The 26,116-nt window shown below is 39.0% G+C and overlaps 1 protein-coding gene, 1 long non-coding RNA gene and 1 other non-coding gene across 5 annotated transcripts; 1 reads left to right on the top strand and 2 right to left on the bottom strand.

The window, feature by feature from the left end:
* Positions 1–384: 384 nt before the first annotated feature.
* On the bottom strand, positions 385–458 carry Trnas-gga (transfer RNA serine (anticodon GGA)). The gene has a single exon. It is a non-coding gene; the product is annotated as a tRNA-Ser (tRNA).
* Positions 459–1,105: 647 nt separating this feature from the next.
* On the bottom strand, positions 1,106–1,920 carry LOC145239028 (uncharacterized). Its single transcript, XM_080102317.1, has 2 exons — positions 1,538–1,920; positions 1,106–1,436 (listed from the first exon to the last, which is right to left on the bottom strand). The coding sequence occupies exons 1-2, from the start codon at positions 1,918–1,920 to the stop codon at positions 1,106–1,108; spliced, it is 714 nt and encodes a 237-aa protein (XP_079958443.1).
* A 665-nt stretch (positions 1,921–2,585) lies between these two features.
* On the top strand, positions 2,586–17,182 carry LOC145237286 (uncharacterized). Of its 3 annotated transcripts, XR_013861973.1 has the most exons (7): positions 2,586–9,183; positions 9,393–15,170; positions 15,497–15,562; positions 15,714–15,885; positions 16,458–16,522; positions 16,594–16,689; positions 16,939–17,182. It is a non-coding gene; the product is annotated as an uncharacterized LOC145237286 (long non-coding RNA). The 3 variants fall into 3 exon arrangements; XR_013861974.1 differs by having other exon boundaries at positions 2,593–15,170; positions 15,761–15,885; XR_013861972.1 differs by having other exon boundaries at positions 2,593–15,170.
* Positions 17,183–26,116: the final 8,934 nt, after the last annotated feature.

Below are 26,116 nucleotides of genomic sequence, written 5' to 3'. Positions count from 1 at the left end.
TTGTAACACGCCTTTTTCTTTTCGGTGCAGACTTGCAGTTTTCAGTTGTTGCAATCTTTATTGGCAATATAAAAACCGGCATATAAAATCGAGACAGGAATATCACATCTGTCTTGCACAACGACCAAACACGACTATCACGTGCATTCCTTGCCACGACGAGTATCGCTACTTACAGAAAGTACACTGGGGGCGCCACAGAGCACATGTGACGTAATAACTATGTAACAAATGCATTATGTGGATGCAACCATTTGGTAAGCACAAAAATAAGTCAGTCAAGTGTCAAATCACAGTACGCCAGGCCCATTGAATGCGCTATACCGAATCAGCCGGTCACCAAGCATTCACCACAATATGGCAAGGCGTAGGCTAGAAAAATCTAGCCTGCGGTGGGATTCGAACCCACGACAGGAGTCTTTCCGGGACTCGCGCTCTACCAACTGAGCTGCACAGGCCAAAGGAATTGATTGTGAAACAACTTGGAACATTTCGTAAGTGATGACGTCATCGAATTTTTTTTATCTTTAAATTGTAGAAAATTTTATACCCAACAACTTTCCCTGAGAAAGTTTTTCCCTATCTTCTATCGATTTTGCACAAAACCTTACGGAGCAAGAGCATGTCTAAACATTAATTTTTGTCAAAACAAATTCAGCAGTTCTTCTTCTTTCTGTTGGACATGTTATTGTCGTTCAAATGTCGGGGCAGTTGTCGAGCAACCAGCCGACTGTCTCGTCATCCAAGGCCGTCAGACCGCTCTTTCCACTTGGTGGACGGAATAGCGGACACCGTGATATTATGTGGTCGGCTGTCTGTTCCTCCACGCCACACTCACATGCCGCAGAAGTAGCCAGACCCCACCTGTACCTGGATGATCTAAAGCGGCCCACCCCTGTTCTCAGCCTGTTCAGGCGGGTCCAGGCCCGCCGAGGCAGGCCGAACTCTGATGGTTTGTTTGATGGGTAGGGACAGTAGTAGTGGAGTGGGGTGCTGATGTTTCCCCATCTCATTTTCCATTGAGTGGTCATCCAGTCGGTTGCGTCTGAGCCGTTCTTGTCGCCGAGTATTTTAACGGCAGCAGGCACGAAGGGGCTCATTGATTTTAATCTTTGATTGAGGTGGGCCAGCTCTTTGATCTTGGATGGAGAAGATGTTGTTCCATTAGAGCGTGGCGTCCTAAACGCAAGGTGGCTCCTTTATGGCGGAGGTCAGCCGGCTGGATGCCTGCCAAAATGGGTAGGAGGTCGACTGGTGTGGGGTGCAGGCAACCAGTGACGATGCGCATGACGTCGTTAAGGCACTTGTCGACAAGGTGGGTATGGGCGCTTCTTCCCCACACAGGAGCGCAATATTCGGCTGGGGCGTAGACAAGGGCAAGGTAAGGCACGCGGAGGATATCCGCGCTGGCTCCCCAACCTGTGCCAGCCAGTCTCCTGACAAGAGCAACGCGTGAGGTGAGTTTTTTGCGCGTCGTTTCAAGGTGTTGGCGGTAGGTAAGTGACCTATCTAGCTGCACACCGAGATAAGTTGGTACGTCGTGAAAGTTTTCCCATTAGACTGGACGGACAACTTGCGTTTAGCCTCCTTGTTATTAAGGTGGAAGGCCGCTGAAACTGTTATAGTCTCACTGAGCTTCAGCCTCCACATCCGAAGGTATCCTGACAGTACCGACATGTCCTGGCTAAGAGTCTTTTCCAAGTGTCCACAGTCATTATCGCAATGCATGATAGCCTGGTCATCGGCATAGGCATACTTCTTACAGACTGTAGTTGGTACATCGCTTGTGTAGATATTAAACAGTAGGGGAGCTAAAACAGATCCTTGGGGCACGCCGTTCTTGGGGCGGCGTAACCTGCTTTGCTGGCCGTTGCTGGTCTTGAGTACAAAGCTGCGGTTGTGGACAAGCTCTATGATCATTTTGACTATGTGCTTGTCCGGCAACATTCGGAGCAATTTGCAGTTTAGGCCGCGGTGCCAAACAGGCAGCTGTAAGGTCTACAGTTAAAGGGTTATAAATAGACATCACCTGTGATGTTGACGATGTGCAAATCAGTGTACGGAATTCCGTAGCGTGAAGTGGGCGTGTTTTTTATTGTTCGTTACCTTTAGCAAGCGCTTAGTTAGGGCTTTTGACTAAAAAATATGTGTGATTTGTGCCAGAAAATAAGCTACATTGCAACTTAAAAAAACGAACCATCCGTAACAAGGAAAGTGGGTAAAGTTTTCTATAACCACAGTGCAAGAAGAGGTCAAAGCGAATAATTTAAGGTTGAGGTCACAAGATTTGGGATTTGAAAGCCTCATTGTCGAATCAGAAAAGAATTTTAGTACAAGTGGCACCGCCCGAGCTGCGTTCTTTTACACAGCAGCGATCCAGTCTGGTCTTCTCGAATCGTCTACTGTTGTTCATTGTGTTTGTTGTCTTTATCTTTTTTCTTTGTCATCCTTTGTTGCAAGGCTTTCGTGGATAGGCCTGTCAATCAAAATTTCGGGCCTAAACGGGCTTTGCAAAAACGTTTCGGGTTCGGGCCGGGCTTCGGGCTTATACTTTCGGGTTCGGGCCGGGTTCGGGCCGGGTTCGGGCCGGGTTCAGGCCGGGTTCAGGCCGGGTTCGGGCCGGGTTCGGGCCGGGTTCGGGCCGGGTTCGGGCCGGGTTCGGGCTCAAATTTCGGGCCCGCTTGCAACTCTGATGTGCTAAACTTATAATCTTTCCAATGCAACGTAATCCGGAAAAAACAGATGAAGTCTACCATGCATATGTCATTGCAGTGTATTTCCATCGAGTAAATAACTTTCTGTTCTAAAATAAAGCTCTGCTTGTAAGCTTACTAAAAAAATATTTTGTTTTCTAATTTATATATCTTGGACCGCGTATATCTTGCGAAACAGCCTATTTGGACGTTTGACAAGACTACTCGCTCTGATTCAGACGGTTGTAGCTAACTACTGGAAGCGGGTACGTTTAGTTATTGCGCCGCAAATGTATTTTTAACTTCCAATTTTAGTATATGTACTGCCGAAGCAAGTACAAATGTATTTTTAACTTTTAAGGAGTCCAATTGTTAGCACTAATAACCAAAACAATTCCCCGTAGTGCAGTCTGATATTACCGCACATAACCGATTTCTGCAACAATTATGTCTGTACCATGGTCGTCCGCAGGAAGGGCCAAGGGGGCACGTGCACGTAAGGAGATAAAAGCGCCTGACCTTCCTATCTCCACCGTACCCATATACAGACATAAAAAACCCTGATCGGGATTCGTCCCCGGGAGAGTCCTGGGTTCAAACCCCGTGAAAAGAAACGGTAAAAATTCCAAGCTTTGTTTTACCACATAAACTTGTCTCATTTAAATTGTTGCACCCAATTTATGAGGTGTTTGCTTTCGGAATTTGACACACGCTGACAATAACCTAATACTGCCTACTTTGCACTGCAAATACATTTACGTCACGTCACAACCAAAGTTCTCTGTGTACTTGTTTTTTAACATAACGTAAAACTTAAAATCAGGTTGCATCGGTGATTCTCAACCTTTTTGTCGTCGCCTACCACTTTAAGGTTACGCATGGTCACCGCATACCACCAATGCTTAGAAAGAAGTATTTTCAATCATACAATTGTTACATACTGAATCTAAAAAAGTAGTACAAAGAACAGCTCAGCACACTAATGTGCAATCTGCAACTGCTTGCTTTCCACCAGCCGATTATGCCAGACAAAGCATGCGAGATTGTATTTCGTGAGTCATGTGTCAGTTTCGACACTTTATTTTAAAATTTTAATGTTTGGGGGGCCCGTGGGTCAACCGCTTGGTAAACCCGGTTCTAAAGTCAGTATGATAACTTCAGATGTATGTCTCTAATAAATGTTTAAATCAGTTTGAAGCATACATCTGAAGTTATATTCGACGTTTTTCATTGACTACTAGTTTCTGCATGTATGAACCCGGTCTATTTAAAGTTTTCCCATGTGGTTTTGGTAAATGTAAATGATTGTTTTGTTAACATTTTACTTGGGTATCTTTGCACAAGAAAATACAAACAACTTGGCTAAGAAATACACTAATATCAAAATAAAACTTATATAATAAAAGTTTGGTTTAGACATGTAAATGAGCACATAGTTCTATTTTGTTACGTCACCGATATGCTAACCTGCTATATCGGACCTGCCAATTCTGTTTAAACCATCAATAATTTCTGAAAGGATGTGCCTTTGGTCATTTTTTTGTCCAATCCATTGCAACAATGTTTGCATTAGCTGATTACATGGCAACTTGTTCTGTTGTCGCGCCTTAATAAAGTTGCAAATATTAAATCGTAGAGGGTGTGAATCAAACAAAAAAATGCCAATACAATTCATAAAGGCAAACATGGTCTAAAACAACATATCCTATATACGATAAAATAATTAAACAGTGCTGGAGGCTTTTTAAAAGTGTATCAAGTGATAATTACAGAGTTATATGGAAGATGCACAGGGCCATAGGGCATAGGCTATACATCATTTAGCCTGTCTGAAGTGTAAGGTTAATGGTAAATTTTACCAGCGTTATAGATGCTTATTGCTAAATTCAAAAGTTAGATATGGTCTCGCCAAACAGAGACCCAGCCAAAAACAAGTTTAGTAGGATACAGGAAATTGCACTTAAGTTCGGTAACTGTACAACCTAGCAACTTCTTTAACGTACAACAACAGCGCAACCGCGACAATCAAGTTACACCTGTGCAACTACGACATTATTCCCTCAAGTTTTAAATCACAAGACACTCTGAGCTGAGGTAAGAATAAGTTAACCTGTTCGCCTTTCCCAAAAACCCTGGGCGAAATTCGGGTTTACCTAACTAATTTCGGTTACAATTATAGTCTTTGTATAATACAAACACAAGTTACATACCAATAGCGACTATACCAGTGGTTCTTAACCAGGGGGGCACGCCCCCCTAGGGGGGCGCCAGACATTTCCAAGGGGGGGCGTGAGCCAAAAGTTAAATTAACTTTAATTTTGCAAGTGTAGTGTATTGTTTGCGACCACAAACGTTTTCAAAAAGAAACGAATATGATGATGCAATACCTTATGGCGTAACACAAATTTTGAGTAATGACATACGTGGCAAAGTTTTTAGTTTGTCAGTTTAAAACAGGGGTCACCAATTTTTTTAACTACGGGCCTGATAAGTTTAACAATCACGCTCGAGAGCCGCATGGGTTACAAGCTCTGACGCAGCCTTTCCCAAACTGGCACACGCGAGGTGATTTTGACGAGACCGCAAATGGTTCATGTCTTCCCACAATCTTATTTGTATTCAGATTGTGCCGCTGTTTAATTGTAAAATTATGAAAAATATAGAAGTGTCACATACCAACCAATGCACGTTTATTCTACCACAAAGAACTACAAAGGCAATTGTTCGCACACAATTACTATTCTTTGCTTTTGTCTGTGACGTAACAAACTGCTTTTGGATGATACTATGCCTTGTAATCTTGTTCCAGGTAAAATGTATTATGAATGTTTGCACAATCTTTAACGCCCTCGGGGCGTAATTAGGTGATCCCTGGTTTACAACAAACTTCTGGTAGTTCCATTGCTGCATGTGTTCGAAAAAACTGCCGTTTTTTTGCCTGTTTCAGGGGGGCGTGAAGTGCCCGACAAATACCTTAGGGGGGCGTGGACAAAAAAGGTTAAGAACCGCTGGACTATACTAATGAGCGAATTTTAACTCTTTGGAACAATGGCTAGAGTTTAGGGTGTTAACTCGTCGTGACCATTTTGTACAGATAAAACCATGGTAGCTGCACCAAGTGAATGTAGGTGAGGTGATATGTTTGACATTAACAAAAACGAGACAGCGTATGCAACAATCGGCCGCAGTACATCTTTTGTCGGGAGGTCTGAACATTTGTGACATTGAAGTATAGCCTACATGTAAACCTAAAAACTGATATTTACGGTTAAAAGGTTAAAACAGGTTAAGTCCAACCAAAAGTTGCACAATGTTTTAAAACAATTTACAGCGCACAATGAAAACTTCTGGATCATGAACTTTAGTGAATATTTCACGTTTTGGGAGCCTGTGGGTGAACTACTGGGTCAAAAAACGTAAGGAAGATGAACTTCTGATAACTAACTATATAGTCTGTGTAAATTTAAAAATGTTTGACGCATTTTTTTTTAACTTTACCTAACCTAACCCAAATCTAACTTAACTTTACTGGACAAAACAAAACCCACCCAGAGATTTGGATCAAGATTAAAGCGCAATTGGACCTGTACAACAGCAACGTCATCAACGTTTCTCTCTCACTAACCTTTTCAAGTTAACGTTAAAACAGCTGCCTTATTCATCGAACCAAGCCCAGCCAAGCTGTAACGACATTTTTGCGTATATATATCTAACTGTAACCTACAAAATGCTTTAAACCAGTGGTTCTCAAACTTTTGATTGTGTTTTTTTCAAAACGGTCCCTTTGCCATTATTTCGAGGGCACGCGGTCCTTTAGCTGGAACGTGTATTTCAGAAAAACGAAAGTTGATTGCATTTTTAGTTAGTTATGCAAAAGGATTTTAGCTAGTTGCGCATAATAATGATCCAAAGAGAGCTTGTGACATCACAAAAAAAACATTACGATTGTGCGCGAACAATTGCATTTTTGATAGTTGTTATCCAATAAAGGCTATTGTTTAGCAATAGAGACAGGGAAGTATCTAAAATATACAGAATCGCTTGGTGCATTATTATCACCCCTTGGCACACCTTAATATCGCTTGGTGCACATTTATATCACTTGGTGCACCTTAATATCGCTCGGTGCACATTTATATCGCTTGGTGTACCCTTATATCGGTTGGTGCACATTTATATCGCTAGGTAAAGTTGCACCGAGCAATATAAAGGTGCACCAAGCGCAATAAAGGTGCACCAAGCAAAATAAGGGTACACCAAGCAGAAAAACGGAGAACCAAGCGATATAATCATGCACCGAGCGATATAAATGCGCACCAAGCGATATAAAGGTACAACAAGCGATGTTAAGGTGCATGAAGTGATACAAATGTGCACCAAGCGATATTAAGGTACACCAAGTGATATAAATGTGCATCAAGCGATATTAAGGTGTGCCAAGTGGTAATAATAATGCACCAAGCGATCCAAGTGATCCAAGCGATCCTGTATATTTTAGATGCACCGATAGAGACAGTCGATTCTCAATTCAAATTTGATTTAAACTTATTTAGTGGCACAAACTGACGCTAAATGAGATTATAGAATTACTTCAACCGCTTTGCGGTCCCCCCAACATTGCCTCACGGACCCCTAAATGACCGCGGACCCTATAGTTTGAGAACCGCTGCTTTAAACCAACACACCAACCAACAAAGTAATAATTTTCTAAGGCATGTTAGTAAGCTAGTAAGCTTAAATTAGTAAAAATGCTGGGCCTGTAAGTAAACCGCTTGGTTAACTAAAAGTCCAACTTCTGGTGAATCACTTTAGGATAACTAACTATAATTTAACAAGTTAAACTAACTACGTTTTTCAAAAATTAAGCACTCTTTATTGATCAAATGAGTGAAACAAACCAGCGTTAGACAAAAAGGCAGGGTTTGGGCTTAGATTTCTTCAAAAAACGGTCCTGATTCGGGCCTGACCTAATTCCAAACAACCTTAAAACGCCTGTTCAAGACCAATTTTCTATTGTGTGAACGGACTTCTTAAAAACGATTCGGATTCGGGCCGGGTTTCAGGCTTATACTTTCGGGTTAGGTCCGGCCCGTTTACAACTCTGTTTTGCATTCACCTTTTTTTCCTAAGTGCTCATATAAACCCAGTTCTAAGTCGATTGACAACTTTCACTGATAATGATGAAATCGATTGTTTAAAAGTCTGCATGATGTATTCATGTACACAAGTACTCTGGCAGTTATGATTTTGATTCAATTACTTTTTCAAGTCCGTGTATAGTGTTCATAAATTTAATTTTTGTTAGTAAAGTTGCTGCGCTTTCATAACCTATATACAAAAACAATACATTCTAAAAAAAACTCAAAACAACGTATTTTTCTGTAAAACATAGTTGCAGAATAATTACAATGCCTACCTTTTCTATACTTTTAATCCTGATGCCAAGTTGTCGTGGTAACGCTGTCCAACCCACCGGGTTACTTTTTGTCAAATCATGGCAGGTAATTTTTAGAACGTCGAATAAACCTAAGAGATCAAACAGACAACTGACCACATCTGGTGGTAATACTAGCTTTACAATATAAACTTATTTTTAAATTAACCCATTTGTGGCAGCAGTTTCATGATTACATTTGGAGTATTTCATACAACAACCACTGAAGAGGGTTATCCCAGCTCTTGCAGACACACATTTTAGATGCCTGTGGCAGAAATATTACAACATGTAAAAAAATAGGCCTACCTCCAACACCCTTCGGTGTTGAAAATAACATCAGCTTTTAAACCGCCCGCATTAAGAATTGGTATGTTTTTATGGTTGAATGAATGCAATTAATCCGGTATATCCCTTTCATGTATACTCCACGAGACAGGGGATGTAGCCGGTGCACCGCAACAGGGTCCATAAATAGTAAAACTGATATGCACCCAATTACGTGTAATCGTCTACTGTTTTTTAAAGTTACAAAAGGAGTTTGTTGTTGTTGTAGTAGTCCTGGGGCGGCATTATGAACACTTCATCGCTCGCTAACTTACCGAGCTCGGTAAAAAAATCTTTAGCGAGGACTTAACGAGCGAGCAACTCGGTAACGTATTTGGTATTACGAAGTGTCCTCGCAAACGCCTCGCTAAAGCCTGACGCAAATACGAGAGAATGCGTCAAAATCGTAAGAAAAAAGACGTCTGACTCAGCAAAATCGTCACGCCGCGCTATGCGACACCTTGCGACAAACAATTTTCGCCTGTCATTTATGCTGTTTTTAATGTAAATTTGCAATATAACCTCAAAATGTTTGGATTTCCTAATTTACGGACAGTTTGGAATTTGTTTATTTGATAAAGTAGCATAAGAACATCAAGAAACACTGCAAGAATTTATTGAAACGTGGACAACAGTTGAAATGGAAGTTTCATATCTTAGAAAAAGTGCAAAACATCTTTTGGTATAATTTTTTATGAAAAGAAAACGTTGGAGCTTTATAACAATACGGTAAGATCTGTGATTAACGTAAGTTTGTACTTTACAAAATGATTTACAATTTCTAACTGGTGACATGAGGGTGATTTTCATTTATGTTTGAAACAATGACAACTTTATTATACCTAAACACATGTTTTGTACAACTCATATTATAAAGTTTAATGGTTTGCATCTTCAATTAACCATCCCAATATTACATATTCATTTTTCAATTACAGATTTAAAACAAAATAAGAACCAGTGTCCTCATTACAAAGAGACAGACCAAAACCATGATGCAGAAAGAGGCTTGCTGGACACACACAAAATAAGTCCAAATTGGAGCATTGTGACCAAAATTTCAGGTCAAATATGACTGCTGTAAAGCTGAAAAAAGTACAGTGTTAATACTGTACATGGTGTTTGTATTATTTGCATTAGTGTTTCTGTCTATTACCCACCTCACATGGTAATTTAGAACAATTTAATTGTCAATTTGTTCAAAGTTTTTGTGTTTTATTTGTTTTCTCGATTCTTTCATTTCAATTTTATTCATGTAATGCTACACTGTCACTGTTTGTTTCTAATAAACACAAGTACATGTTGTTTGAATAATCATGTTATTAAAATGGAATCACTTCAGTATCTGGCAATATTGTCATGCAGATCATTACATTTGTTGTGGCGGTTCCCTAATGGCAGTGTTTGCAGGCAGAGATTTGAGACACATTACAAAACAGACAAGTATTTTAAAAAATACATGACAATGTTATCAATTTAACACAAAATAACTACTGTGATCAATAAAAACAACCTATTTTGACACGTGCATCTTATAGCTAGAGTGTTGAAAGAAAATATGGAGGGTGTAAACAACTTTGAGTCACTACCACACGGACAGTTAGTACAATAGCTTAAATGTTGTGTTTGCCCAAATTAGATTTCTTAAGGAAGCATATAATAAGGACTTGTTCTTCCAGCATCACATACTTTTTACCGGAAGTTTTGCAACTTATTTTAACTGGAAAATGTGTAAATCCTCGTGAATTGATGGCATCAATCCAATACAGTTATTCTTCGCAAACTCCATTTTAAAATTAAATTGAAACCGACATTTGCGATTTTTCTTCGTTTGTACAAACTTTTACCAACAAAATACGTAGCCACAATTGATTTTCGACGTGACTGTGTGGCTTTGTCAACAACAATTTAGCGTTAGCGAGTGGTCTGAGGTCCTCGTTAGTGAGCGAGGAGTTTAGCGAGTTACGGTTAGCGAGACGGGGGTTCGTAATACCAAATCTCAACTTAACGAGGTCGTGCGTCAATACCGAGCTCGCTAAACTTAGCGAGATGTGTTCGTAATGCCGCCCCTGGATGACAAAGGACGACAATACGGTACGTATTTATATCTCGTTGCGAAAAGCGTACGGTACGAACATACTGTACCAAATTTTAAAATTTGAAACGTATCGTACCTTTAAATAAACCAATCGGAATAAGATTTAAAACCATTTTACGGTGATCACTTGCACATAAGTGAGCGGTGTCTAAACAAGCTGCTCCACTCCAAAACTCGTCCATTCGAAATGTAAGGTTGATATATCAATATATACATTCTACGAAGGCCTCGTCCAATGACATTTTCGTGTTATTTTTTACAAAAGTCAAACCTTGGTGAATGTAAAGTTGCAATTTGAGCGATAGCGTTGATCCGAATTTTTAAGAGGTTAAAATCAAGGGCGCAATACCGACTTTAACATCAACAGAATGCTTTTTACCCCTCCCTTTTAGGCAAAATTTGTTTTACTAAATACCTTTAAACTTTAACTGTAGGCAGACATGGAACAATTCGTGATTTTGGCTTTCGTTCGGTAGTGATTGAATACAATTTGAAAAGTTGGTGTTACTTGTTAACTTTGAATCAACAATTCATGAATACAAAAACTTAAGTAAATTCGTTCGAATCTATTCCAATTGTTGTAGGTCTTTGCCACCCTAAGAATTTGCAAATTTGAATACACGATAACTTTTTACCAGGGGCGGCTCGTGCTAGGGTGCTGCGGAGCTGCAGCACCCCCTAGATATTTTTACTTAATATTCCTACCACAACAATACAGATAACTTTCATAATACTTATTTTTTTATTCTTAAGTATAATTTTTATAAGTATAATTTCCGCCTTGATCGGCATTTTTTTCATTTTTTTTTTAAAATTGTGGCATTAATATGTTATCTAATTTGGAACTGCAGCTCCAGTTTCATGACGAATCGTGACGTTTCATGACGTTTTGCACTTGTGCGCATGCGCACTTGGAAAAGCTACATGCCGGGCGAAATAGGCGACAGGGTGCTGCGACTCGCGCAGCTCCACCAATCACGCAGCGTGTGAACCGGCCTGTAGTTGTGTTGTCTGTTCCGGGTCTATATTGTGCTCCAAAACCAAACCCGTTTGCTATATTCTTATGTTCGACAGTGAGTACAGTTAAATAATTATTTTACCATCTTTTAATTTATTTGTTTGAAGGTTAGTCGTGAATTTTTAAGATGACTGTAAGTGCACTTACGGGCTTCAGTTTTTGCAGTTATCATTGAATTAGAAAGTGTATCTACCACCTTGAAAAAGAAAAAGGTCATCTAACACTTTGAAAAGTCACGATTAACCTTTACAATAAAAACCTGAATAAAAAGGCAACACTGGCAGGATTGCTTGGTAAGGTAATGACTTAAAATTCAGTTCTGATACAATAGTGCGCAAACAATCGCCGCTTTGTTAATTGTATAATGGAATAATCTACCATTTTTTCGTCACAGTTGGACAATCTGAACTCACATAAGATTTTGGCAAGACTTTAGGCTCCTCGCAGCCCGCCGATCAATCGCTATGCCGACCCCACTTAAAAAACTGCGTCTGCATAGCAATGTTTAAGTAATTACCACACAAATGAATAGTCTCTATATGTTGCCGTAATCAAAATACCGTCGAGGTCCACATCCAACGCCTCAAAGGTCCAGATATGGACCGCGGTCCGCCATTTGAGTAGCCCTGCCTTCGGTTACCGACATAAAAACGTTCAACCGTACGAGAGTTAAAATTAAACTATCCGGTGTATTTGTTGATAAACCTGCTTTAGATAATCATACAACAGAAACACATATACATACCCAGGTGGTCTATTAAAAACCTAATGTTACTTTATAATAGAACCAACCCAGCAGACACACGACGTCCTATCGACGTTGAATAGATGTCGAAATGATGTCGCGACGTCGAATCGACGAATTTCGACGTTCGGTCGTTATTTGTCCGTGATTACTACGTCTATTAGACGTCCAGTTTTGGTAAATATCGGACCAAACCAGAGGGTCGAAGTTCAGACGTCTTTTCGACTTACATATTTGGTCGAAATACGGGCCAAGTCACATGTCATTTGTTTGGACATTTTTGGACGTCGTATAGAGGTCAAAATTTAGTAGATTTTACGTCGGTCACATATGAACTAGTTATCGACGTCCTTAGACGTAGAAATTTTAACTGATTTTCGACGTCATATTTTGGTCATTTGCAGTACGTCCGATAAAGGTCAATATTTAGTAGATTTCACGTCGGTCACTTATGAACTAGTTATCGACGTCCTTAGACGCAGTGGCGTAGCAGCCACTTGGCGGTTCTGGCTCTGCGCCAGGGTCGGCAGGCTGCAAGGGGGCGGCAAAAAGACTGCATAAAAGTCAATATTTTTCAAAAAACGTTTTTGTTCCTATGAAAAAGGAAATTTTATCAGTATTCTTAATCTGTAAGCCTTTTTTTCATAATTCAAATTATTTATTTGTCAAAACTCACTTCAAAGTGAGGCACCTAAGACCTTTAGGGGCACCCCCAGTTGTAAAGCACAGAGAACATGGTTGTCTCTTACAAACACAAGTCCCTTGAGAAAAAAATAACTCAAACAGCTAGATTCAACCATTTCCAACAGGTTTTTGCTGGAGCGAAAAACTGATCTTTGTTTTTCTGGTGAACTCAGTACTTTATCTTACCATTGGTGTTTCAATTGCGAGCTGTGAGAGGAGTTTCTCAAAGCTCAAAATGATAAAGTCGTATTTACGTTCTACCATGAATGATGATCGGCTATCAGCTCTATCGATTCTTTCTAGAGAAAGAGACTACGTTCAAAAACTTGATTTCGAAGATATTATCGCTGATTTTGCTTCGGCGAAAGCTCGAAAAGTTCAATTTTGAGGCGGCTATTGATCTTTTATTTGCCTAATACATTTGTTCTCCATTTTTGGTCTTTTATTTTTGGCCTCGACGCTGAGACAGTGAGGCTTCTTTCTCGAGCAATAAAGAACTTCTGAGACGCGGCACATTATTTGTAATTATTTTTATTAAAAAGATTGCTTGAACATGAAACTATTTTAAAATTTGCTGCAGTCTACTTAGGGCGGCATTTTCAACGAAAGCCAGGGGTGGCAGCATATGCTCCTACGCCACTGCTTAGACGTAGAAATTTTAACTGATTTTCGAAGTCAAATTTTGGTCATTTGCAGTACGTCCAATAAAGGTCAATACTTAGTAGATTTTACGTCGGTCCCATATGAACTAGTTATCGACGTCCTTAGACGTAGAAATTTTAACTGATTTTCGACGTCATTTTTTGGTCATTTGTAGTACGTCCAATAAAGGTCAATATTTAGTAGATTTCACGTCGGTCACATATAAGCTAGTTATCGACGTCCTTAGACGTAGAAATTTTAACTGATTTTCGACGTCATTTTATGGTCTTTTGAAGTAGGCCTACATCCAATAAAGGTCAAAAATCAGTAGATTTTCGGTCGGTCGCTTATGAACTAGTTATCGACGTCCTTACACGTAGAAATTGTAACTGATTTTTTTTTAAATTTTGTGTGATTTGAGTCTGGGACATTGAAAACTTGGCATAAAGTTGTGTCGCGACAACGATGTTTTTCAACAATCCTTTCTTTGCGAGTTCAAAAATACTGTACTTTAGACTCAGTGCAAGTTAAATGGATTTTCTGCGTTAAGAAACAGTTTTTCTTCACATCGCCAAAATATTCCATGAAGCCTTTTGTATCAGCTACTCCCTTGGGTATCGATGCAGTCAAATGGAAAAATCATTTGATGTTTGACCCCGTCCCAGCTGTTATCGCTGCAATGTTTATGCCGGGATGTCCATCAAACTTATTGTCAGGACTTTGAATTTAAATTGGGCGCGACTTTTTTGTTCTCGCTCAAAATCTGTGACGTATTTTCTTTCCCGCGCAAACTTCGAGCCCAGTGAGAAAGAAAGAAGCATCGCGGAACCGAACGTGGTAACTGGTATCAGGCGAAGTCAGTTGTAGCTTTTGTTTATAGGTTTGTTGTTTTATTAACGAAGTACCGTTATTGTGTCTAAAGAGATTATGGCGTATTGGAGGCGATACAGGAAATTGAATAAAGCAGTTAATGTCATGTTTTCACCATCATCAAGTGATAGTGATTAGGGTTCCTCTATTTCCCGGATTTTTTAATTCCCGGGAATTGGGAAATTATTTTTTTATTTCCCGGGATTCCCGACCGAAATATGTGCGTTTTTTTCGTGGATAATTAAGTCATTGCAATCGCTAAAATTAGTTTATTTTTGCTGGAGGCATCTAATTAGCCATGATTTTGTCGATTGAACTATATTCGCAATCTTGTTTGAACGTAAACAAGATTCAGAAATTACGAAAAATAAATTTGTTTTTTCTAGTACCGCTGGGTGGCGCATTAAAATCTGCACTGTGTCTCTTTAGTATACAGCCAACTTTACTTTATGATATGTTAAATAATGAAAATGGGAATTAAGTTTGTTTGTTTTTAAATTGATACAAATTTGCTGCAGCTGGTTAAAAAACTGTATATTTAACTCCTGCATAGTAAATTATTGTTTAAAGAACCCTCAGAATCTGGTGACTGCAAACTGGAGGTAATACCAGTTCCTGATGTTCCAGAGGAAGAAATGAATTACCTCAATGCTGAAAAGGTTTACAAAGTTTTTGTGTTTTGCTTGATTATTTCCATGGTTGATGTTCTCATTTAATTAGTGACCATGAACATGTGTACATTAGGGTTTTTGTACATGTATGTGCTGCCCCGATAGTTGACCAACATTAAATGTATTGCATTTCCAGAACATGCATCGAATGAAAGAATTAAATATAAGTTTTGTTGATGAACTCTGTGAGTCACCTGTCCCTGGTACCCACCAAGTTTATGGCAATCAATTTACTTTTTGCATTGTCGTTAAGAATGTATACATATCATGGTGCAAAAATGTTTCCTTTCAAGTTAAACTTTTTTATGGTGCAGATATCAGCACAACTTCTACCAACTTAAATGGAGGGCTTTCGGCAAAACCTGCTATGTCACAACTTCGTAAGTTTGAGTTTTAATGTTTTTTGTAATTGGTAAAACTTGGTTTGTGGGTAGAAAATGGTTTGTCTTGATTGTGATTTTGTTTGTTTGAATATACTGCACTGTAAGTAAGCATATACAGTATAGTACAACAAAGTACAACGTTATTTAGGTTTTCAAAGAAAGGTATTGTTTATGCTCCAAAACATTACACAATAGATTGATGGAATTGGACGAAATCACCTCCCCCAAACAGATCCATTTCATCTTGAGAAGATCAGTAATATAGAAGGGTTTAAACAATAGAGTTACAGATTGAAAATGAAAAACAGCAAAACCCGCTGGTAAGTATTTTTGTTTGCAAGCCAATTACAAATTGATTTGTAATGTTCATAAAAGGTACTTTGATTAATTCTTAAAAAGTTTGTCATAAAACACAAATATAATATCTGAAAATGCATTTTTCTCTTTATTACCCAAATTAGTTTATTGGTAGTCAACATTTGGTCAACTTTAAATGTCAACACTTTAATCTGGTGGTACCGAACGCTGCACAGTATCTCAGGAAAGTGTGTGAAACATCATATACCAACAAATAGGTTTTGGAACAAACTTTACTAGTTGCGGCATAAATTGTTTTCTGAATATTTTAAAAAAAATAGCCAAGCATGGCTCATTTTTGCAAAAAAATAAACATTTTGACAGAAAATTTTTGTACATTCATAATTAACTCAAAAATGCTGATGAGAAGAGCTTTTTGAGAACTTAACATGTGGTACCATACAGTGTTTAGTACCACCCCGTTAATATGTGGTTTCCAATCCACTTTAAAATTCATTTTTTTGTTCCAAATGCTATCAGTAACACAGGCATTTTGCTCAGTTGAAAACAATCCATTTATGTTAATGTTCTACAGAGACTACAACTGAAACTTTTTGGTAGGAACACAGCTAAAGACAGTGTCAATCAAATTCTGAAAAGGTAAAAATGGTTTTGGCAGATGCTTTTGAATTAATGCAATAACAAAATTAACTCTGTATCCTTTTCTGTAGAATGTTTACAAATTCGTTTATGGCAAACATGAACCTTCAAGGAGGGCATAAAAAAGTGACTTTTTCAAAATCCGCATTATTATCCCCATATACTTGGTAAGTTGCTTCTTTTGTCACAATATTTATTTTCTACATGTATACATTTCAGGCATGCTTTCAGGCAACTACTCTGCTTTGCCATTAAAGCAACATGTTGCATGCATTTTATTATGGGTCCTCTTTCCCAATTTTTACCTTCTGCGTTCCCCATTTTAAAATTGACCTATTCTCTCGTGTGTTGTTGCATGTGCCACATGTTGTATAATATAGATTTGCTTGTTGTTCCTACAAAACCATTTTTTGCAGAGGCAGCGCTGGAACTTCATCCACATGTGCTGGAGACCGCATATACAAAGGACGTTGGGTTGGGGGTTACTTGAAACATGCGCCTGCTAGAAAAGGAGGTCGCTTGTCCTCCAATTCAAGTTCGCCCACTTGAACTTTTCATGTTGGGTACCAATTGAACTGGACCAGTGGTGTTGTTCATTTTACTTTTTCGCATTCTTTTCATACATCTTCGTTTCCTTTCATTAAATATTTTTAACTTGAAGGTTGTGGACTACGTACGACGGCTATTTGACGTCTTGTACAGACGAAAAATGGACGTCGATAGGCGAGAACAGGCGTCTTTTGGACATGGGTTTTCGACTAAATATCGACGCAGAATAGGTATCCGAAAGGAGATCAACGAATGAATTTCGACGTCAAATTGACGTCCAGCTAAACACGTCTTAATTTGGAACCGTTATGGACGTCTTTTGCGTTTGCACTTTCGACCAAAAACGTCCCAGGTTTCGACCACTAGTAGAAAAAACGAATAAGTTTCGACGTCAAATTGACGTCCACCTAAACACGTCTTAATTTGGGACCCTTATCGACGTCTTTTACATTTGCACTTTCGACCAAAAACGTACCAGGTTTCGACCACTAGTAGAAAAAACGAATAAGTTTCGACGTCAAATTGACGTCCACCTAAACACGTCTTAATTTGGGACCGTCATCGACGTCTTTTGCATTTGCACTTTCGACCAAAAACGTACCAGGTTTCGACCACTAGTAGAAAAAACGAATAAGTTTCGACGTCAATCCAACATCCAGTTAAATACGTCTTAATTTGGGAGCGTTATCGACGTCTTTTGAATTTGCATTTTTCACCAAAAATGTACCAATTTGTGACCACAATTCGACGTCTATATGACGTACATGTGTCTGCTGGGAAGTAACTTTCACAATCCAACAATTACCTTTACCGAGAAAATTGGATCTAGGCCTATACAGAACCACAAAAAGTACATTCCCACCTTTAATAGTTTCATTACGGCATTTTGATTCCAGCATTTCCGCAAGATATCCTTGCCAGGCACCATATCTTGATCGAAGACCATCAACTAGAGCACGAAAGCCTTCTTTACCTCTTGTGAGAAGTATTTGAAGCAAAGGGCTGAAATGAGTAAGAAAATTAAACAACACCAGTGGCTGCCGTTAAAACACAGTTTGGAAACAGCAGAATAAAAATTTCATCAATGAAATTACAAATTTAAACAACTTTTTATCCCGAAATGCTTGGTGCTGAATTGTGTTTAAATGCTTGATTTATTTGCGCAATTCAAATGCATAAAAAGTGGTTTAAATGAAACATGTAAAGTCTACTGCTCACATTTATATGAGACCTACACTAGAACGGCCGTGGTGTCGAAATCGACAACTTTTGAATTTCGATGTGTATTTTTTGCTAGTAAATGCAGTTGCTTTAACAGTGTGTTTCCGTTTTTTTTACAACCTGTTTTACCTCCAACGACCGAGGTGTCAAAATCGACACCATGACATTTCAGGCGGAAAATAATTTATACTCTTCCTTGTTAACCTGAATGCAGTGGCATAAAACTAGGGAGAAACCAAGTTTTCATAAATACGTGTTTGTACATCTCATTTACATACTGATACAGCATTTTCTCATAGTTTATGACGTCACAGAACCGCTTTATGCAAGTAGAATATACTGTACAATTGTGTTATACTTTGTTGCTAAAAGACTAATCGTACAGCTATAACATAAATCTGCTCAGATATAAGATGTCATCGCAGAAATTCCGTTGTAGATACACGGCAGCAGAAGTTTTAACAATCCTTAATGAAGAATCCGACTCTGATGAAATGGAAGATTCTGTAGTATGTGAGATTGAGTCTTTGAGTAATGGGGAGTTCTTCATCAGAGGATGAAAATGATAATGAATGTTCAGTTACATCCCTATACCTCAAGAAACGGAGAGACATGGACCCATTTACTATCTACCAGAACAGTCGGTTTAAGTCCTTCGAATTTAGTGCGAGTGAGATCAGGTGTCAATCCCAATGTTCGCTACAAGGCTGGTAGCAATCCCAATGTTCGCTACAAGGCCCTTATGATCGCTGGAAATTGTTCGTCGACAATCCTATGTTGGTAAACATAAAAGCACATACAATGACGGAAGCTGCAAGAATTGCACCCAACTTCGTTTTTTCAATGGAAAAACTGGTAGCCTTTATCGCCTTACAGCAGGGGTGGGGAACCTGCGGCCCGCGGGCCGCATGAGGCCCGCTTGCGTTTTTAATGTGGCCCGCGTGACAATTTTGTTGAAGTACAACGTAAAACATAGCATCAAAAAACAACAACAATAAAATGTTTATGTACAAATATTTACTTGAAGACTTAGACATTTTTACATTTGACGCCAAACTTATTAAAATTGCCACACATTCAACCTCTTGCTGTATTTGTGACGTAACAGTCACTCGATAGTCTCTCCGTGCTGTAATAAATCGTTTGCCATCTGGTGTTAGTTTTAAATTGATTTTAGAGCTATTAGCGTGGATCCTTATATTGTTACATAAAATATATTCGGTATAGAATGGTGCCAGGGTGTTCCAGAAAGAATGGACAGATTTTAGTCGAATTAAGTGATAAACCTGTATGCCTTGTTTGTTGCAAACAAGTAATAGCAAAGAAAAAATCAAAACTGGAGCAATGAAATATAAAATCACTTGTGTGCTTAGGGCAGGGGTCGGCAACCTTTTTTGCAATGCGGACCGTTTTTGAAAATAAAATTTTATTGCGGACCGGTCTTTAAAAAAACTACATATATTTAGCAATAAATACGCCTAAATTAGTTTATCATCCCCGGGATACATGGGCAAAATGTTAAATAGGATTTAACCTGAAAACCCATACGGCCCGGTAACGAACTCCTCGCGGACCGGCGGTTGCCGACCACTCGCTTAGGGTATTATAACACGGAATTTGAAAATAAAAAAATATTTGGCCCGCCCGAAAATGTTTTGCGATTCATGCGGCCCACAGTTTTGCAATTCATGCGGCACCCTGCCTTACAGTATGCAAGAGGTATTTAGGGCGAAAGCCTGCAAAATGTTGTGTTTTGGAAACTGACCTTTTATACAATATTTTTTGCATTTTAGCCTCTGAGAATGAATTATCTGAGCAAGGTCATAAAGTGTAAATTTACTGTAGCGTTGTAAAATACATGCCTTATGTTCACTTTATACATGTTCCGTTGGGGTTAATTAATAAAAAATATTGAAATTTAATGATGATCTCGTTTTCGACACCATCGGCTGTTGAAGGTATACACTTTTTTCGGCCGTTCTAGTGTTAAAAATTATTTCCAATGCGGTGTTTCATGTGATACTATGCAAGATGTTCTGCAGTAAAGTCAACCATGGCATGTATGGTTGCCAAATCAAATAATAACAGGATTCCGCCAAATTCGACTTTTTAAAGCGTAAAACACTTTTTGAATTGGTCGCTAAATTGCTAGCGTTTTCATCATTGCTGTGGGTTGAGCCTTGCCAAGTTCTGAGAAAGTACTGGGTTTTCTGGGCCACAACGGTCAAAATATTTCAGCCAAATTTGGGTAAACCCAAAAGGTCATCCTAAATGGTATTGAACTTAATCCTAGATTGTTCGTGCTGCTAATCTTGTTTATGACAGTTCAAAGTACTTTTTGAAAATATTTTAAATACAAATTATTTTGTAATTAACTTCAGTCTTGTTTAGAGACATTTTCCTATAAAAGAGCGCCAGGAACACATCAAAAGAACTAACGTTGTTTACCGGTTGGTTTGCAACTGCGGCGCTTCATACATTGGGGAAACGCGGCGAAATCTCGCTGTAAGAATTAAAGAACATCGCATGGACCAAAAATCAGAAGTGTGCCGGCACATTTTATCGAATCCGACACATAAAGTTAATTTTGCCGAGCCGGAGATTTTGGACGCAAACCAAGACCGCGTGAGACTGTTGTTTCTCGAATCGCTTTTTATTCAAAGGCATGAACCCGAGCTCAACATCGACACAGTTTCCATGCCCTTGCGTCTGTTCAACACCTGACCCATATCTCCGGTTCTTATCTTTTCGTCTACGCTACCGTTCTAAACGTCGTTCCCTGTTATCGTCTGTGACGTCACTTCACACATCTGGCTTCCCCTTTTTTTCCTTAGTGCTTTATATTAGAGATGTACCGAATATTCGGTTTGCGAATTTATTCGTCCGAATCGGCCACTTTTGCAAAGATTCGGTTTCGGCCGAATAATTTGTTGCGATTCGGCCGAAACCGAATCTTTTACGAACGCATATTTAAAGCGTTAAACGTGTCTTTTCTGCTTAGTACCAACGAAAATCGCGCCAATCATTATCTTTTTTTACACATTATCGTTTTTACCACTGCAGACAAGTAATCAGTAATTCATTGTCGGGTTGGCAATCATGCATGAGGCAATTTTAAACCCCACAGAACTAAAATAGGGGCTAAACACAACCATTCTGCACTAATTGCCTGGTAGATAAACATATATTTTCATGTCAAACGCATAGCGTACGACTTCGCGTGACGTCATAAATGATTCGGTTGATTCGGCCGAATTTATTCGGCAAAACCACCGAATATTCGGTTTCGGCCGAATCGAAATTTTGCCGATTCGGTACATCACTACTTTATATACCGTGTTCTACAGCTTGATTGAAAACATGTACTGATGATGACAACAGAGATTGTCGAAACGTCTACACCAGGGGTGGGCAAACTTTTCAGTGCAAGGGCCGCATTCAAAAGTTTATAATCTTACCGGGCCGCATAGTATTTCACCAACGACCACCAATTGCATGCTTGTTGTTTTGTTTTAAAACAACTGATGCAAAGAATAAGGTTTGTATCATATATATACCATTTAAAGTCGCCTAAAATGCTCCGATTAACAATTTCTAACTTGTGCATAAATTTAGCTCAACGGCGCTAACTGTTTATGACGTCATAAACTGTATTGTGACGATTGCAGTGCCTGTTTTTTCGCATTGTTTGCACATAATAAGCATATAAAAAGCCTGGCACATATGGTTACAAGACTGCTAATCTTTTTTCCAGTCCCACGAAATCTGTTTTAGCAGTTTAAAAATCAAAATATTTAGCAAAATAGATTGCGGCCGCAGGTTGTGCACCCCTGCGCAAAATTATTACATAGTATATTTTCAGCTTTATGCAAATACGTTTGTTCATGACTGTACAAACATTGGTTGAAACGCTGCAATTGTAATTGTTTCAAAAAAAACAAGCGTTTGTTGCAACAAAGGCTGAACCACGTTTTTTGTTAATAAAGTCCGAGTGCCAACATTAAACAAAAAGTACTGCAACGACCTAAACATGATCCAAAGTGACCAAAGTTTGGGCGTCAACAGTGCAAAGTGGGCTGTTTTTGAAAACGTGAATCGCTTTTACTTTTATCGAACGAACAAATTGTGTCAAGTAACGATTTGCATAATAACGTGGCAGAAACAACAGGCTAAAGCACGTGAAAAGTATCTGTGTTTAGTTCCAAAGTATCGAACGGGTACAGATACTGCATATGGCATTGGTATCGGCAAGTCGCACCCCCGGTATTTTTAAAACTCTGCGCCTGTGCTCATAGTACTATTCAGCGTTACTGGGAAACATTTGGCGGGCCGCATAAACTCCTTTGGCGGGCCGCATGCGGCCCGCGGGCCGTAGTTTGCCCACCCCTGGTCTACACGATGTATTCTATATACACCACTACCTTGGCAGTAATGTTTACGTTTAAGGTTGCATTAACAATGCAACACAGAATCGTTTCACTAGTTCCAACTGACCAAAGAAAATGTGCTATTTAACTTTTTGTGGACTGCAAAATACCGAAAATTGACTTAAGAGAAATCAGGTTCAATTTTCTACTTCTTCCGGTTAACAGTTTTCAACTGATCGACGGAAAATTGACCTTGCTTGAGCGTTTACGCCAAGTTCGAGAACAGTGTGTGGGTGGTATGTTTGCCATGCAATTCTATTCGGGTCTCCAACGAAACGTCGTGTTTGATAATATTGGAATAAACTAAGGTTACCAGAAGTCAGGAATTTCCAAAACGTGCCTGGAATTTCGGCGTAAAATCTGTGTTAGGAAAATATTTTTAAAAACAACGTTCAGGAATTTTAGCGTCTTGTAGCCTAATCTGCAACAGTTTTTACAATTCTTTTCTTGATGGACTCAAGGGTTTACGTGCTTTTTTGATGCATAATGTGACCCACATTCATGCAAAACAACTTACAAGCATGAATTAAAGGCTATTTGGTGATTTTTTTGCCTCTTGAAAGCTAACTACAAAGCTCTGTTAAAATTAACGAATCTTACAAAACTTTATGTTTTGTAACTTATTTGCTCTTTATGTCTCCGTGATAGTAATGTCGTTTTATCAAACATGGGATATGGGTCCCCATCTAACGGTTTGAGAAGATACCAGAGAATAGAGATAACTTGAAGTAGCGCCGGACTAGCGAATTGGTTGTTTTCGATGTATTGATTATGTTTGGATAAAGTTGTTGGACGTAAATACATGTAAAAGGAAAGGTTGGTTGCCGATCAGAGTACATGAGCGTTAGCTGTTTTCCGATAGTCAGTCCCAGTCTTTTGGGTAGAGCTACTCCCGGGAGGTGTCGTGTTAGTAGCTCTACCAGTCTTTTGTGTGCTCGTGAAAACGGAACGTGACACTCGCGCAGATATGGTAACCCTATCCTAACTACAATTGGTGATATTGATCAGAAAACCATAAAATACAAAAACACAGACATCAAGCTGCGTTTTTTTCGAACATCTCAGCAACGAGGCCCAAAAAGCTACTTTTAGGGGGCCATGTTCCACGAAAGGTTGAGAACCACTGGTTTATGCTATACTTTGTTATGTTGTGTTGACTGCTCCTGGTCGAACTGGGCATGCCTCAACGCCTAAGTATATTTGATGTTGCAACTCATTAGTTTGACAGATAGCCTTTTGCGGTGTATGTAAAGTAACGCACACTTTGGCCAGTTTGAAAACTAGCTGGGACGTGGGATCAAACCAAAGGGTTTTGTATTCTACATCAGCAAGCCGAAACACAGTTTCGTAAAGCATTGCGGGGGGCAAATTACTTCTTTGTCGTAGCTGTTGATGGTTGACGATCACGTAAAGGCAATCGTAGGTGTACAGAAGCCTTTCATTGTGTTCTAAAAAATCCCGATTGTGCGTCATTGAAGTTTTGACAACGAACTATCTAACTTACTAAATTATAAATGATTGTCCAACAATGCCTGGAAATAGTGTATAACAGTGTTTTAAAAAAAGTAATTGAGACATATGATGGTTGAAGTTTAGCCTAATTGCTCTTTATAAAATTAGGTTGTTCACCTGTGAAAACTCACGTTCTGAATTATGTGCTTCTGAGGTGCATTTTTTAGTATTTTTTATGGCGTCGCGTATGTAACAAAAAATCCAGGCTGCAAACCTACCCATTCTATATGTTTGCAGTGGTTTTATACTAACCTGTTTCTCTCCAAATCTGTCTGTCTTCTTTGTTGAATTATAACAACGTCTTGCCAAAACAAAACGCCTCTTCCAACAAGAAAATGCAGCAGTTTTGATGTTTTTTTGCTGTGTATTTCTTGCAATAATATCGAATAAACAGATTGTAATTGCCTTCGTTGTTCCAGCGATAACGGCTCTGAAAAAATATTTTAGTATTAAGAGCAGTTATTTATAAACTGTTTGGGGCAAAAGAAATATATAACTTATTATTTTTCCGTTTTGATTGTGTATTTGTCGGTGCTATTCCAAAACGTACAGGGTGGAGCTGCGTAGGGCGCCGTTTGTAGTGATATGTTAAGGCCAAATAATGACGCAGTTTGAAAAACATGCGTTCAACCCATTATTTTGATTTAGTTGGTAATTGCCCAAACGGAAATGTAATTACGATTCCGATTTAGCTATTGAAATGGCAAAATGAAACAATTTTTTGTTTTGTTTAGCCTGATTGAAATGACTTTCCCGTTCTAAATTAGCTACATCGGAATGAAAGAAACTTTCCTGATCTGATTTGGTTGAATTTGTTTTTTAATTTGGACCTAAAATAATCATATTTTCATATCGTGAATTGGTCTTCTTTGTTATTTAAACATCGGTTAAACCAGATTCGGTTAATCCGCTTCTACGCCTAATTTGGGCAAAACGTTGGTACAAATGATGTATAATTCGGTTCGATAGCATTCAATTGCGTCCTACTCTAACCAATATTTTACACATGGTAATTTTTCTCTAAACTCTGAAACAGCGGTTCCCAACCTGTTGGTCGCGACTCCAACTGGGGTCGCTTGGTAATTTGCCTGAGGTCGCCTAAGGCAGTGGTTCCCAACTCGTTTTAGGCCATGGACCATTGGCCTAGAGTTTGCCAGACGTCCGGAGTTTCCCGGCATGTCCGAAATTTCGGCGTAAAAACTGTGTCGGAAATACAAGAAGACTCTTAACGTCCGGAATTTTAGCGTCTTGTAGCCTAACCTACACTAGTAGTCTGAGCTGTTTTTTTATGAATGATGCTACCTACATTAGTGCAAAACAACTTATCAGCATGGATAAAAGGCTATTTGATTATCTTGTGCGCCTTGAAAGCCACCAATGCTCTGATAAAATGGCCGGTAACTGTAAAAAGTTCTGTTTTAACTCATTAAGAAACTAAACCGCGTTTTTTTGTCACTAAAATGCTATCATGCATTAAAAAATACATAATCACCAAGTCAGCACCTGTCAACTTGTTGCATCCTCGCGGTAAAATCACTATGATTAAATTACTGAAAGATTGTAAATAAAAAACATTGTGTCAATTAATTTTCGGATATTCCGAAGTCAATTTTAATATATAGCCTAGTAATTTTATCCTTGGTGTCACCGCAACTTTGACAAATGTTATCAACGCGTCACGGCACCAGAAGGTTGGGATCGTTTGCCCCAAAGTGTTCCAAATACGCACCTACGTCAAGCCATTGAACCCAAGGCAATCGCTCGAAATCAAGACCACAATGTCTGCGTTGGCCAATACCATGTCTAGTGGTGGATATTTCTCGCTTAAGACGGTACATTCCTTTTTTCTTGTTTTACACAAAATGTTTCCAATTGCTGATATCTT

The sequence above is a fragment of the Phallusia mammillata genome, chromosome 7 (genome assembly GCF_965637545.1).
Source record: "Phallusia mammillata chromosome 7, kaPhaMamm4.hap1.1, whole genome shotgun sequence".
In the NCBI taxonomy this organism is placed as follows: domain Eukaryota; kingdom Metazoa; phylum Chordata; class Ascidiacea; order Phlebobranchia; family Ascidiidae; genus Phallusia; species Phallusia mammillata.
The sequence above is the reverse complement of the archived record's forward strand: the minus strand, read 5'-3'. Positions and strand labels throughout refer to the sequence as shown.

What these genes read in the sequence shown, in the direction of transcription:
- LOC145239028 (XM_080102317.1), bottom strand. Translation starts at nt 1,920, where the DNA reads ATGATCATAGAGCTTGTCCACAACCGCAGCTTTGTACTCAAGACCAGC. An exon ending in AATGGGAAAACTTTCACGAC is followed by an intron (nt 1,437 to 1,537) that starts GTACCAACTTAT and finishes TGCTCTTGTCAG; the next exon opens with GAGACTGGCTGGCACAGGTT.